The sequence below is a fragment of the Corvus cornix genome, chromosome 1A (assembly GCF_000738735.6).
Source record: "Corvus cornix cornix isolate S_Up_H32 chromosome 1A, ASM73873v5, whole genome shotgun sequence".
Classification (NCBI taxonomy): domain Eukaryota; kingdom Metazoa; phylum Chordata; class Aves; order Passeriformes; family Corvidae; genus Corvus; species Corvus cornix.
In genome coordinates this window covers 23920578-23936389 of record NC_047057.1, presented here as the reverse complement: position 1 = coordinate 23936389, position 15812 = coordinate 23920578, and the positions used below count along the sequence as shown (strand labels likewise).

General features: G+C 37.9%; 1 protein-coding gene across 2 annotated transcripts in view; it reads left to right on the top strand.

Moving 5' to 3' along the window:
- The window catches only part of ST7 (suppression of tumorigenicity 7), a 143169-nt gene that overhangs the window by 105221 nt on the left and 22136 nt on the right, over positions 1 to 15812 (top strand). For both annotated transcript variants that reach the window (XM_039570824.1, XM_039570825.1), the window contains exons 9-10: positions 6215 to 6329; positions 14891 to 14963. In XM_039570824.1, coding sequence (XP_039426758.1) covers positions 6215 to 6329; positions 14891 to 14963 — 188 coding nt within the window. The remainder of the gene's footprint in view (positions 1 to 6214; positions 6330 to 14890; positions 14964 to 15812) is intronic.

The window sequence follows — 15812 nt, the reverse complement described above, 5'->3', positions numbered from 1 at the left end:
AAACTTACAATAATGTTTCTCATATAAATTACAGGTTTCCAGTATTGTCATTCTATTGGATAGAATATAGTCACACAGTCTTGGTAGGAGCCGTGGTAACCTGGACTGCTTTTTGTTCACCATCTTGCATCACTCCATGTTCAGAGACTTTGTATAGTACTTTTATTATGGTCTTCCATCTCTCTGGAATCTCCTAGCTCATTTTTGAGGTCCTAGATAATTTCCTCACTTTAATTTCACTTAAAAATCCATTTCTAAAAATATGTTAGTTTCTGAAAAAAGTACTTTGGGACGTTCTTTCAATGATTAATTCTATCTACTGCTTTTGCCACCTCTTAGTAACCAGTTTCAGGGAGAATTAGATATACTAAATATGAATTTTCATGAACAGATTGTTTCTAGTAGAAGGTGTCCCTGTCCTCAGCAGGGGAGTTGAAACTAGATGATCTGTAAGGTCCTTTCTAACCCAAACCATTCTGTGAATCTGTAATGTAAATAAAGCTTTTTTTTTTGGGCAGGACTACGAGTAATGACTTTATTTTCATGCTTTATAGAGTTACTTATATTTGATGTAACAAACATTATAATTTAGCACTGTTACTAGTTTTATATAATGTAATTGTTTAGTAATAAGTATAAAATCTAGAACAGCTTGTGCTCTTCTGCGTTCATGCCACATCTGCCTTTAAAATTCTCTTGATACCTGAAAGACGTGCATTTTTATGGCATAGTCCAAATAACAGCATTTTGTAATTATATTCTTTAAAGAACTTAAGTCATGCTCTAAAGACTTCAATCCTCCAATTAAGAGAGAACATAAAGGCTGCATGTTCTAACATATTTCCTTAGAGTTTGCATATTTAGTAAGATATTTTTCACTTCATTTACTCATTGTTAATCCTGCATTGAAGAGAAGTCGTATTATCTTTGAATATTACACAGAATTAGGCCTAAATTCAATTTTAAAATTGAATGATGGCAAATTATAAGCCTGTGCCATCCCACAGTGTAAACTGGATCTGGGTCTCTTTTCTGACAGTCTGAAGTTGTCAAATTTCCTGAATTCCACATACAAGGAAAATACGAGGATCCTACTGGTACTCATTTCCAAGCTTCAAAACAACAGGATCTGACAGATTTGGTTTCTTAGCTCCTATCCCCTCTGAGCTGTAAAAGAGTAACTGTGGAGCTGCTTCCAAACAAAACAGTGATTATTTACCAAAAGGAATGCAGCACTTAACGAAATTAATGAATTGACAGAATCCTACTTTTGCTATAATTAAGCAGAACTTTAATTCAGGTACGTCCAGTGTATTTAATTAATTTTCCAACTCCAAGAGCTGTGACAGTGTTTACATCACAGGAATCCCACTCACAATATGACGGTGGTGGAATGACTTGCACTTTTAGGACCAGGAGTTAGACTAATTTTTAAGCATTTTACATTGCTAACAGAGCCTTTTTGTGTGCTAACTTCAGTCTGCTGACACTGTTTCTGCCCTTCTGTCCTTGACAGGTGAGCTGGCCAGGAGAACAACTTAAGATTAGTGTATCTAATTAGACATCAGAAGGTCAACATGGAGTGACATGTTGCAAAAGCCCAGGGTGAGCTTCAGTCAGAGCTTAGACGTGTGAAAGGTCATCTGCAGACAATGAAGCCCACAGAAATGGAGGCTTCTGTTTTTCTACTCAGAAATGGCTTGGAGTTCTACCTTTCCTACCTTGTCCAGTTAACAGATTACAGGTCATATGCCAGAAAGCAGTTTATGCAAAGCACTTGTGAAAAGGCTGGTGCTGTCCATACTGTGTTCTTGGTCCTTCAGTTTTGGTGGATAGTTGCACCTGAAAGATGGCAGCCTCAGTCATTCCTCTTTTAGGAGACAGAGTTTTCCATTTCAGATACCCACTGCAGGAACATACGCACTAGGAGTTAAGGTTGTAACAGTTTCACAGTTTGCATTGAATTTCCCTTGTTTGCTTGTTGTTTATTTTAAGATTAATTATGAATGCATTCAGTTGAATACATTGATCTGAAAATCAAAAATTGTTTGTGGAGAAATAGGAGTACAAGCAATGAATGATTGCATGCCCTGCCCATAGAAGTTGTGACCATGCATACAATCATAATGCAAATGGAGAATAAATGTGTCAACACCAGGTTATATATAACATCATTCATTGTCCACCTTTGTATGCCCTTGTGTCCTGGGGTCTAGTTGTAGGCATAGCTGCAGGTTATAGTGTGTTTCTACACAAATAATGTTTCTTGGCTAATTGATTCATAATGTTGTCACAGAGAGAATAATAGATGCAGACATTAAAGCTACATTCCTTTAAAATGTTTAAAAAAATTAGATCTAAATGAAAATGCTGATAACTGAAATACTCTCAGGGAAGGGAATCTTCTTCAGTAAACATCCTTTGGGAGATAAAACTTGTTCCTCATCCAAAAAATCAGAGGGAGATTTCCTTTTACCATAAGGCATTTTTTGTGATCATCATTTTTTCATATCACAAAATCATTGAACCTACACCCTGCAATGTGAATTGAAGTGAATCTGGGAATAGGGTGCTTCTGGGACTAGTGCTCACATATCTGACTGTGTCAGACTTACTTCCAAAATTTATCTGCAAACTTATACTCCCAAAATACTATTTATCTAAAAAATTAAAACTGACATATCTGCAAAAACTACCTTTATACCCAATGAATCTTTCAAAGAAAAGCAGCTCCACTTTCTACACCTGTACCTATTTCCCCCCAAACACACAGAAGAATTTGAACAGGATATGTACTAACCCAGCTCCAGGGCTGACTTTGATCACTAGAAGGTATTTTGACCAATACAAGTTCAAAGTAAAATCCTTGTGAACATAGATTTTGCATAATATGTTCAACAGCCATCTGAATATCCTCATGTTGTAAAGAGGGAATGCATTTATAGCCATGTGGTGTCTGTTTTCACGCGGTGTGAAAATGAGTTTAGCTTAATGGAACACTTCTGTTTAATGCCAGGCAAGAAACCAAGTAACTGGAATTTACAATGGCATTTTTAGTCCTAAGTAGTGTATATGTAAAATGCTGTAGTGGCTCTGTGGCTCAAGAAATCTTGAGTGCTCAATTTGATGGCTGTTTCTTGAGGTCTGAAGGTGTGGAGAAAGATGATAGCAGAGCCTTCATCTTGTCTTCAAGTGCAATGCTTGCCACGCAAATGAAAGTATTTCTCAGGTTACAGTAAAGAAGTAAAAATAATTAAAATTTATAAGCCAAGTGATTTGGCAAATATTAGTCTGTAACTTTGCAGAAAATAAATCTTTGGGTGCAAAGGGATGTCTGTGCCTCTTAAACTGGAGGCCAGATTAGAGATCAGTGATGTATGGATCTGGGGAACTCAAGGGTGTGTTTTTCATCTTGTGTTCAGGGATAATGTCCCCATCTTTACATCTCTGTGTGGAGTATGAGCCAGCTCCCCCTTCATCTGCTAGGGAGGGGAGCAAGCTCAGTCTGCTCCCCATTGCTCCTCAGCATGACCCAGTATGTGGCCTGCCCTGACCAGTCACTAGACCTGTGTGGCTGTTTTTTTCTTCCCCAGTGTTTGCTTTCACTATGAGACCTGAAAGATGACCTGTCATAATATTCTTCCATCAAAGTGGCTTTACTTTCTGGCAAGTTTCTAAATAAACAAATTTTTACTGTGACTGGAAATTATTTGCAGCAAAAACTAGATACTCTACATCCAGATATGACAGAGAAATGAGTTCATGTCTTCTTTTTCTTTTTTTAATAGCAAATATGCTGTCATTTATGCACAGTCAGTGCATAAATAGCTGAGTGGCCTCTTAGAGGTGTTTTGAGGCTGCAGTATTAACTGAGTTCAGTGTTACTGGGTTGGACTTCTTAGTACTCGACCTTTCCCAGATGAAACCTTTATTAACACTTGTCAGTTTGTAGTCCTGGCAGTCCAGACAGTGACCTTTATTCCTCTGCTGTCTGAGACAGGGTTTATCACTCTGACAGAACCTAATTAAAATAGCAAAAAAAATAATCAGTGAGTGATGTCAGTGAGAGGCGGAGAATCGGAGTAAGAGCTTTTACTGGCCAGAGTACATCTGTAACTAGCTGCAGCTCTTCCCTTTTCTTCACTGATGGAGGGAATGTTATTTTGCCAGCCATTATTCATTCTCAATGAGCAGGGATAATCTTTCTTAATCCCTTAGAGGGGTTTCTTCACAAGATGTTCATTCTGAACTTTGAATCACATTTAGGTAGTGCCAGATTCTGTCATGCTCTTTCCTGCCAAATAGTAGCTTCCTATCTTAAAAATCCAATAGTAAGGACAAGAATGAAGAGAAGTAGACTCAGTGATGGATCTTTAACTAATGAATCCAACTATGTGAATTTTCACCTGCACTTACTTTTCTTCATGAACAATGAGTTAATACTTTTTATTTTATTCTCAAATCCTTTGACTTAACCTAGATGAGCATCAAGATCTGTGTTTTTTTTTTTTTAAGGGGGGAGAAGAGCCTGAGAACTATGCAGTTTTGTTTGTGTTCTTTTTCACAGGTTCAGCTCCTACCAAACTGGGAGTTTATGGCCATCCCCATGCCATTAACATGAAAAGTTCAGTGACCTATTTCAGCTGCTCTCTCAGTGATCCTGATTCTCACCAGAAATTTATGTAATCAGTTAAACAAAACACTTCCATCCTTTCCTTTCATCTAATAATCCTCAAACTGCAGCAAAATCAATGCTTTTCCGGACAGACAAGTTTAGAGTCTTAAGGTCAGAATAGTTCTTCCATTAGCCTATGCCAGACCATTTCACAAGACAGGAATTCTCTGTGCTTTGCTTCTCTGTTAAGGTCTCTTTCTTAACAGAGTGAAGACACTCCAGTGCATTATCTGTTTCTCATTTCTGAAGTTCTTGGTGAATATTCATCCCTCTTGTTTCAGTCCTTTTTATTTTTGTTTATCTTATCTGTTTGTGAGATTAAGATTTTCTGGTTCTCATAGTTCTGCTGTTTACATCTTGAAAGGTAGGTTTATCAAGTGTCAGAGTTTTCAGATCTGGCTTATTATTTTCAAGTAGAGCAAGGCTGACCTTGGATCATATTCTTTACTTGGCATGTTGCAGTATTTCTTTTCTCATAAACCCTATCAGAGAGATTGTAAATTTTAGTGTTTCCTTGCAAGTTCCTGAAAAATAATGTCAGCAGTGGTAATACCAGCTACCCCAGTTCTTCACTGTCAGGGACCTTTTTGTGCTGAATCTGCATCATGTAGGCAGTTAAACAACCTTAAAGGGGACACAAGGAAGCAAGGATCTTTTAACACTACAGTTCTTTAGAGAATCACTCTGACAATAAAAAATATTGTTTAATCAATTCTGCAGTAAAAAACATGGGTGCTTCTTATAAGTGTGACTTAGAAAAAGAGATGCAATAGAGTATCAGCTTCAGTCCTTTGATTCTATGCAGGTATTGAAACTCAGGATATCTAAAAACAAATCCCTGGTATCTCTCAAAGGCTTAGTTCATGAAGTAAAAGCACTTACATGTGAAAAGATTAGATTATTTTAACTCTGTATTTCATTCAGTTTGTCATCAAGATGGATTCCTTAGTTATGGTGTTCGATTTGCATAAGCTTTACCTTTCCTATTGTTGCAGCCTTTTCTTTTCTTTCTCTTTTTCTTATTTTTTATATTGGCCACAATTGCAATTGTGTTCTAAAGTATTTACAGTTACAAATCCTGGTATCACATACTTGATAATATGGTTGCATATATGTAAGCTTCTCTCATTTGATGTCATTGTGGTTTTTCAATGTGTTTTCTGTTTTTTCCACTAATACACCAGAGAGATGCTGGATGACTTACTACTGATACACTGGAGCTACACTGTTGAAGATTCTCTCCCAGAACAATAACTCTTTCTCGCTTTGAAGAAGCCTGTTCATTGAAGGAGAGTTATGTGTTCAGATAGCTGGGTTGTTGGCTTTGACTAATTTCATCCTATACAAGCATGTCTTGACAAGAACCTGACCTAGTATCCATATGAGCTCAGAAATTTCTGAAATAATAGTGAACTCTGGGAAAGAAGAGCAAGGGGAACTGAGGAGTTTTAACTTGGTGCCAGCTATTTCAGTGCATTTTGAACAAGAAATCCATCTCCATTTTAATAATCTAACCCTTTCATATGTTATTGATTGTAGTTGATGAAGGAGTTTCCCCTGCTCAGCATGTTCAACATCCATGAAAATCTGCTAGAGGCTTTGTTGGAACTGCAAGCATATGCAGATGTCCAGGCAGTCTTAGCAAAATATGATGGTAAGTTCAAATATGTATTTGTATTTTCTATAGGTGATACACACAGAAGAAATATATTTAAGTCAAACTCTTAAAATTTAGGAAACACTGTAATTAAATTGATTGGAATGAGCTTCATACATGCCCTTACACAATCCTTTATCCAAAGATTAAATACTGTGCATTTTTTCTGCCAACGCATCCTTAAATCATTGTACAGGGTGATGGCACTCACTAGAAGCTCCTCTGTGCTTTCTTTGCTTTCTGTTGATTTTTAAACAATGACTGTTTAGGTTTTGCAGACTTTTTATTGCGTGCTATTCAAACATTTTCTGAAGAAAAGATTATCAGTGCCCCTGTAGACTTACCTGTGAATGTTGACTTAGTAGCATACAAGTGCTTTACAAGCATTGATTTAACTTCATAGCAGTCTAGTGAGTAGCAGACTTCATGTCTTAAAGGGAAAACTTGGAAAGCTCAGAAGAGTAGGTGGACTTGTATTAATTTTTTTGTTGTTTTTCAGTAGACATTGGTTTTTGCGGCACTGCAACTGTTTTCATGTCCAAATCACAGCTGCTGCATCTCTAGCTCTTTGAACTTGAATTCAAGACACCAGGATTTCAGAGATGCAGAGTGAGAATCACCAACTGGCATACGTTGTTTAGTCCGAATTTACTGGGTTTTTCTTGTATTGCGTAAAAGCTTGGTGATAAAAACAGGAATACAATCCATCTGTAGAGCAGCCTTCATCAGCCCGCACAGTGCCACTCGTCCTCCTCTTACTGCAGTCCCTGGCTTACTCAGTAGCCACATCCCAAGTTCTGCATCGAGTGAATCAGGGAACCTACAGCTGTCAGTTTCCTGTTGTGTTACTACACAGTCCTCATTCATCCTCAGAAAAGTGTCATTCTGTGCACTGGGTTATGAGAGCTTATGAAAGGAATATTATATAATGATATAACTAAAAATGAGATCATAACCTGCATGTATCAAATAGCTGACTTAAGTGAAACCTATGTAGCCTTAATTAACTCTTTTGCTAGGTTGATCTTGTAGCCTTTAAAATGTTCTTAATTGCTAGCTCTTACTATCTCTGGTGTTCTTTGAGCAAAGATTTTAAGGTTTGCAACATCTACAGTTTTGGAAAAGATGGATGGACATTATTTGAGCTACTGTTGTATAAATGCCTACCAATATGGACACTGGAGCCTATATGCACAATGCTTTGGACACTCTTTCTCATGGATTCTTTTAAGGAATTGGCTGGTCTTCTGTCACATTTGCTTACTGAATTGTCTTCTCTTTTGCATGCTCAGTTTTAGCTTTTAATTGCTCCCACTTCCTACCAGAGGCTCCTTGTACCAGTACTGCTCATTCTCAGTTCCATTCTTCTGCTTTTCCTGATCACCTATCCAAATCTTCTCTTCAGGGCAGTGATGGTCAAGATATATCTCCATCCACTTTACAGCTACTGTCTTAACATCTTTTCCATCTTCCCTTTTCTCTGTGGCTTCTGCCTCCTCTTCGTTTGTCATTCTCTGTTGCCTTGCCTGGGTACCAAAAAGCAGAACAGCAGCTCACACAGACAGAGACTTCTCGCTGTCAGCCCCAGTACTTGGGCCCATATCATCCCTCAGAACCATGGCAAGGGGATGCATGTTCATTGGATTACTTAATGTGCTTGGACCCATACTTGTTGAGCAAAGAATCTTTGGAGGGTATAGGCAAGAAAAATGCAGAAGCTCCCACTGGCTATGGGCTAACTGCTTTCTTCTAATGCCTTATAACTTAGGAAGTTAAGGTAAATTTAAATGAGGCTCATAATAGACCACTGTCTTGTACTAACATGATCATCCTGCCAGATTTCAGACTCCTGCAGTAGACTGTGGCAGAGATTTAAAAAAAGAGAAATATGCAGCTGATTACAAGCAACGCTAGTGCTCATCACTGCTGCCAGTCCAGTCTGGAATGTTTTCACCTCATTTTGGAGTCAAATCATTCTAAGCAGAGATCAAAATGTCACCCAGGCCCTCGAGTACTGCCATTCAGTAGCAGTAATGAGTCTGGGAGAGATCTTGGTTGTACTTAGTCTGATTGATGAAATTGGCAGTTAAAGTGCTAACATTAGAGTCTTTCTAGTAGCTCCTTGTATTTCAGTAATTCCTGTGACACTGGTAGAGATCCCGATGTTCTTTATTTTTCCATGTTAAAAAGCATGTAAGTAGAAATGCCAGTTTTTATTCCCCAGGCATCACAGTTTGTTGGCACCTTCTAGTCTTCAATGTAGTTATGAGGTAATAGTCCTGGGAAATAGCAGAACTGTGACAGAACAGGGTATTAAGCCATGCCTTCTCAAATCTCAAGACTAAACTCCAGTGTGAGCTCTACTTTGGCATACTAAAGCACTGATCTCTGATTTTAAACAATACCATGGTAGCACTTTATGTCATGGAAGTTGATAAAACTTGAAGGTGTGTTTCGTTTTCTCAAAAGCATCTTACAGAGTCAGAACAAATGAGACGTTCAAAAATAAAGCTCTTATTTCAGCTGTTTGAACACATGCAGTTTCAACTCACACTTTGGTATGGTGTGCGTATGCACTAGGTATGCACAAGGACTCAGCAAACACAGGCTTAAGCAGTATAACCCTTACAGTTCATGAGTCTCAGAAGGCCTGTCTCAGGGAGTCTCAGCTCATTTTAGAACTCATCAGCTTCATGTGTTGTAAGATTTATTGGAATATAAAACACTGAACTCATTTATACTTTCCTATCTGCAGTTTCTGTTGGTCCCACTCCTCTGCTTTTTTTTGACTAAGACCAAACCTGATTTATTGTATTTTGATAACATATGAACAAATTATTTCCTTGAGCAGTCTGCTCCCTCCCTGGGCTAAAATATTGGACCACATCATGTGAAATCTCAGCCTCTGCAAGCAGATGCTGTGCTTTACCAAAAGTCATGTGTTAAACTGTGTTTATATTATGTACCTGGCAACAGAGCTGATGTCCATACTCATTATTCATGGAAAAAGGGTCTCATTAGTGGAACAGCATGCACTGTTGCTGAGCTACATCATTATGGTTTCAGAGTTCAGTGTCTGTCAATAGAGTGAGGATGACCTAAATACTGTTGAATTCTGAAAATATTTTTTGGCTCTGATTTAACACATATCCATGTTATTTACAGCAGCAATAGTTATGGCTGAGGGAGTTGGTCTGCTTGTAGTGATGCTTAGAGCAATTGATTTATTAATTTCCCTGGGCAGCCAGTTGCTTTGATAGATATTAAGTGATGACCTGGGCACTGTGTGAAAACTCAGACTTTTCTGGCATTTTAAAGTCAGATTTTGAAAGAATGGATGCCTGTGTATTTAATCTTAGTAATGCAATGGTTCCTCTCTAAACCTGTCCTTGCTTTCATTTTTTAAAAGTACAGAGTTTTCCAGTGAGACTATAAGCCTTCTGGTTTACAGGATGAACACCTTATACAGATTGTTCTCTCACATACCCCTTTGCAGAGAAAGAAAAAGATCATGTTACCATGCCAGAGTCCCAAATACAGAGTTCACTTGAGAAGATATTTTAGAGCAAAGAACACATAGAAAGAAAATGGGGTTTAAATACAGAAGATCTCATTCTGCTCTATACTTTGACACTTCTTTATTTGTTAACAGCTTACTTAGCAGAATCCTACTTTAAATTAGTGTTATATCAAAATGCGGGCCTTCAAAGAAACACTTTAGAAACAGACTTCTTTTTCTTGGAATACTTTTAACTTAGTGAAATCCAAACAGTTAACACAGAGAAATTACTTTTCTAAAATGTGGCCTATTCAGGACTACTCTTGTCTCTGCCCCCTTCTGTCCAATTTCTTCTTGTCCTTACAGATTATGCATATAAATTCTATTTATATTGAAGGCAGTCCTTTTGTAGAGAGTTGCTGATTGATGAAGCAATTGCATGCAGCCTTCAGTTACATTAGCTGTGGTCTGACAGGGATTTTGTAGATAGTTTCATTACTTGTCATGTTTATATTTGACAGTTTGGAGATATTCTACCTGGTGGAGCTAGCTGGGTAGGTGTTCTAAGGGCAAGGAAGAGTTTTCTTCAGAGTTAAAGGTGTAGCAAGTGGCAGTATGGAAGCAGCCATTACCTCATACACAGTCTTTTATAATCCTTTTGTTTCTTTGAAAGAGGTATCTTAAGAGAGTTCCTCTACGTTAAGGTTCTACCAAAACCTAATCTACCTTCTCCAAGAGATGCAAATCAAGACCTCCAGTTTGTGTAACAGTAATATCAAGAGAATAGTTTATCTTTGTTCCTATCACATCTTTTCCAGCTTCTGCTTGTAAGAACTAATTTCTTTCCTCCATATCAAAATCACTTGTCACTCCAGCTAGGTCTCAGCATCAGTTCTATGTCTGTTTATACCATCTGGTCTCTTTTTTTTGCCATATGATTCTGTGGGGTTTTTTGTTTCTCCTATTTGTGCAAAAGCACAAAAAGACTAAAGTAATTATAGTAGTCTTGCTCTCTTTAACTTTCTTTAGGTGAAATTATTCCTTCCCCTCCACAGGCATTTAGGATTGAATTCAGTCAAGTTAAAGTGGCTGACACTTGCTTGGTCACTGATATACATGTCAGCAAGAGTGGCATATGAAATGTTTGAAATCAGCAGTTGTAAATCTTTCCATAACTCAACAGTGTAAGTTTTAGTTGTGGTCACGGCAAAGTAAAGACTTCTGGTATGTGCTGGAATGGTCTTCCCATTCTATCGAGGGCCAAAATCCAGCCCTTAACATAGTGACTGTGTGTGTTGGATTCGGGTGTTTCCCACCACTGAGGAAGAATGCCAGAAGTACAGAGAATCAGAAATGGTTTTTGTAAGCACCATGTTCATTGTTGTGTTCCCTTCAGCATGGTTTCTACTATATTTTGTGGGAAAATGCAGTCAGTGTTTTAATGGGATATCAGATTTTTTTGATAGTGTTTTTCCCCTGATGTTCAGCTCATACTTTTCTTTAATGATTTCCATCATATTAGTCTTGTTTTTAACCATTTGTATCAGCTTAATTCACTTTCTTTCTTAATGTTTGTCTTTATAGATGACTGCATCTCTCTTCTGTCATCAGTGATCCAGCCTGCACATATTTATTTGTTAGAGTGCTTTGTCTTTTCCATAAGCAATTCTTCCTACCACCCGTGCAAAATAGGGAATAATTTCTGATTAGTGACTTATATTTTTGCGTTTATTAATGACTAAAGCAATTGCAACATGCCTGTCTCTTCATGTTTAGAGCCTTCTGATGACTTGGTAGGGGATGTTGCATCATTCCATATGCAGATTCATAATTTTTTGCTTTAGTTACGATTTATAAGAACAATAGATCCCATGACCATTTTAGATGATATGTGGCATGCTCTGCATATCCATAACATCTTTCCATCAGGTCAGTCTCATAAGCAACTGAATAGTAAACAAATGAATAGTAGGAATTCACTTTTCCAACCCTCCCCATACTTGACTGGGGCTTATTAAAAGAAAAGGCTCATAAATTAAGTCTAAATTTTTGTATTCTGTTTAAAGATACAAGCAATAAGAAAGAAGGAGAGCCTTTTTTAGATTGACACATCAGTTGCTATTAGGCAAAATTGTCCTGATGAATTTGACAACAGAATAGCAGTCACATCTTTCAGCACATTGTGGGAGCTCCACAAGTAATCACAGGAGGGTGGGAAACAGTGTATGTGAAGATATTTTGCCAGATGGCTCACAGAGCTGAACACAGTCATTTATTAAAACTCTGCTTTGGTTCCTGACAGAGTACGTATCTCCTAGGGCTAGTTTGGACATGATTCCCTTGCTAAATTGGAGTTGTTACCAGACATAGTTTTTATGCCTCTCTCTAAACTATGAGGGTGCAGCTTTGGAGATGAAGCCTAAATTATATGAGGATTTTAAAGTATTGTAGTAATAGACCAGCGTATAGCAGGACCAAATACTTATTTTCTAATATGTAGCAAACAAAAAGCAAAAGTCTTGTGAAAGCAAGCAGGCATGGACCTATTAGAGCTGTCTCAATTGGACTAGATGATGTCCAGAGCTCGCTTCCAACTCCAACTACTCTGTGATTCTGTGATGAACATGAACATTTGTCTATATTTCTTCCATTGCTAGGGATCTATAAGTATTATCCTCAAACAAGTGCTGCTTGCTCTCTAGGAGCATTGTACTGGAAGAGGCCTCCTGGGTGAATCAGGGCCCCTGCTGTTGCATTCCCTGCATGATACTGCCCCTTCCATGAGCTGAGCAAGCTCCATCTTAGAATTAGTTGGTTTGTCTGCCCCACTATTCTACCTGAAAATCTGCCTCAAATGTTTACTTCACAGAAACTTTCTTTCAATCTCCAGCCTAAATTTAATTCTGAGCTCTTTATTCTTGTGCTGAGGTTGTCCTTTACCTAAGCAACCCTTCTCCTCTCCTAGTGTTCCATGCGGGTCTGCATAGGAAACAGTTGGATCTTCTCTCAGTCTTGATTTCATTTGGTTGATACAAAAACAGTCCAGTCCTGTTTGTTTTTGTTGTTCTTGCCCATGGGTGATCAGATTTGAAGACAACATTCTTTGAGAAATCCCATTTCTTTTGCAGAAAGGACTCACGTGGTGTGTCTGAGCCTTACCTCATCTCACCACATTTCCCTTCTTTACAGATGCCAGCTGTTCATTGTGAATCATCTTGCAATCTATATGCACAGATGTTTCCAGCTCAGGAACACTTACTACCTACTAAAAGATAGTGGTTTGTGATACTGTGTTTTGTTTTAATATGTTTAAAAGGCATTTCTGTTCACTGGAAATAACTTTTAACTCCTGATGTTAAGGAAAACTTGGTATATAGAGGGCTATTGAATGTGTTTAGAAATACTTGCTCTTCCTATCATTGAACATATGCTCATGCCTGTGTCTGTAGCTGTCTTCTATTAGTGGAGTAATTAACATATCTATCATCCAAACTACTTCGCATGCTGTTGATTTTAATTACTTTAGTCGCCACAATTACATACTCCAGTGAAATTATAGTTGCAATATATTATAGGGAAGCCTCCAACAGGAGATGTGCATCTCATACTCAAAGTGCATAAAAAGATAATAGGATTTAACAGGTAGCCTTTTCCAAGCGCCTCAGTCATTCTGGCAGTGTTTTCTGTCTAACAGAACAACATTGTGCCTGGTTGCTTGGTTATTAATAATGAAGGATGGTGACTGCTGAGATGTGACTTGCTTGTCACATCTTTTAACTCCCTTTTGGAGCCCTATCTTGCAAGGCACATGAGTTCAGTAAATAACAAGTGTCTGTTAATCCTAAAGTAACCAAGTTATCATGGTAATTTTGTCTTTCTAATCAAGTTTCATGACAAACCAAGGGATAGTTTCTTAGAACAAAAGTCAGATTAGCCGCTCCTCACTTTTACAGTGGACTTACTTCACTGCCTTGTGTTTGCTGTGCTGTATTTGCTGCTTGCTCTAAGAAGTTATCAGCGTGTGCAGAAGGGTTTGCAGAATCCAACATTTGGTGGGTTTGGTTTGTTGTGGTTAGGGTTTTTTTTTCCATGTAGCTGTAATCTCTAAATTTTAATGCTGGAATATTTCAGTGACAATATGTGACTGCTGGGTAGATTACAGAATCACGGAATCACAGAATAAGCTGATTTGGAAGAGATGCACAAGGATCGTTCAGTCCAGCTCTTAGCCCTGCACAGGACATCTCCAAGGGTCACACCATGAGATTAAAAATATGAAAGTCAATTCTCTGTAACAGTGAGAACAAATATATCACTCCAGTCTATTAAACAGCATTTCTCTCTACCTTTTGAATGCATTGTGCCGATTTGCTGGTAGAAAACAAGTATAAATTAAGGTAACTAATGGATTAATTCAGGTTTATGGTTCCTGTGTGTCTCTGGAACAGGATAAAATGGCCAGAGAGTATCTGGTGAATGTGTGTTTTGGTCCAATATTTTCTTAAGAGGCAAAATACCTTATTTTACTGTTGATCTTTAACTTCAATCAATCTACTGGTTGGTTGCTTGCAAGTCAAATCCATTATTACTTGAATAGCTGTCTTAACTTGTATAGCTGCCACATACTCATATTAGACAACTGCTTCTCAGTGATAACATTGAGAGTGAGTAAGATAGCCCTCAGCTATTACCTAGATACTTTGTGAACTATGGAAAAATTCAGGTATGCCAAGTTCTCTATACATTTATGTATGGGGTAATGAATTCTTTCATTATGTCTCTATCATGTCACTCTTTAAATTAGTTCTCTAATGAGCCCAGTTGCTGTTTAAACACCAGTTCCAGTGGTCATTAACACACATTTTAAAGCCTGTATATCAGGTGAAAATTTAAAAATTAGTGTGATATGACAGTGTTAAGTCCCAAGAAGAGAAAGTATTCTGAGTTTGCATACTAATTTTGTGCATGTCATGCTTACTCTTAAGTATCAATCAAACACTTTTCTTTCTGCTCACTTTTAAGTTTTCAAGTGTTTTCTTTTTTCCTTTTTTTTCTACAGATATAAGTTTACCAAAATCAGCAACAATATGTTACACAGCTGCATTGCTCAAAGCCAGAGCTGTCTCTGACAAGTAAGTGCTTAAGAACCACTGTCCAGCAAAATTCCTGATTTAACGTAAGGTTTTTCTTAGCTGAGCCCACACCCTAACAATCTGCTGGTTTAGCAGGAAAATTAAGACCTGTGGTAAATTGATAAAATTACTTTACATATAAAAAATTTGTAGTGATCAAACATTGCACTTCAGATACTAAGGAAGAAGAAAAGAAGAGAAATAGCATAAATTCAGTTCTTGTTTCAGTTTTATACATACTGTCTGGGTAAGCTTTGGCTTCCTAGATAGTATAGTGAAGGTGCAACTGAAAAGGGTTGTGTGGCTGAACCTCTTCACCTTTGTGTAAACCTGACCACAAAAAGGTAATAACTAAATGTGGATGCACTGGTAACAATGTCATTTTACAAGTGCTGTCAGAAGACTGCTCATCTAAGTAAATAGCGGCAGGTGGATTTAGCATTATTATGTCAGGGATTCTGAGAGGTAGATAACGTTCATATTTTTAGAGACACAAATATCTGTTCATTCCTTTTATGTTTTTCTCTTGGGTCTCAACCTTCCAAGGTGCTGAGCACATCTATTTGATGCCTGTGGACTTGAGAGCACTGGCCCACTGTGAAAGGGTGCTCAGCTCCTTGTGAGATGGAGCTCAAAAATCCCCATTCTGCTCTCAGATGCCTTCACACAAATCCCAAGCAGAGTTGTGTCAGTGCACCTGAGGGTCGAATGCCCCCTAAAGTTGAAAAGCAAGTGGAGTGGAAAGCCATTTTCTTGACTGACATCCTGACAGTTTTTGCTTTTAAAGTGTATGTACACATCAAGATCTAAGTAATTTTCTTTCATTCTTTTTATCCTGTAGATCGCCAG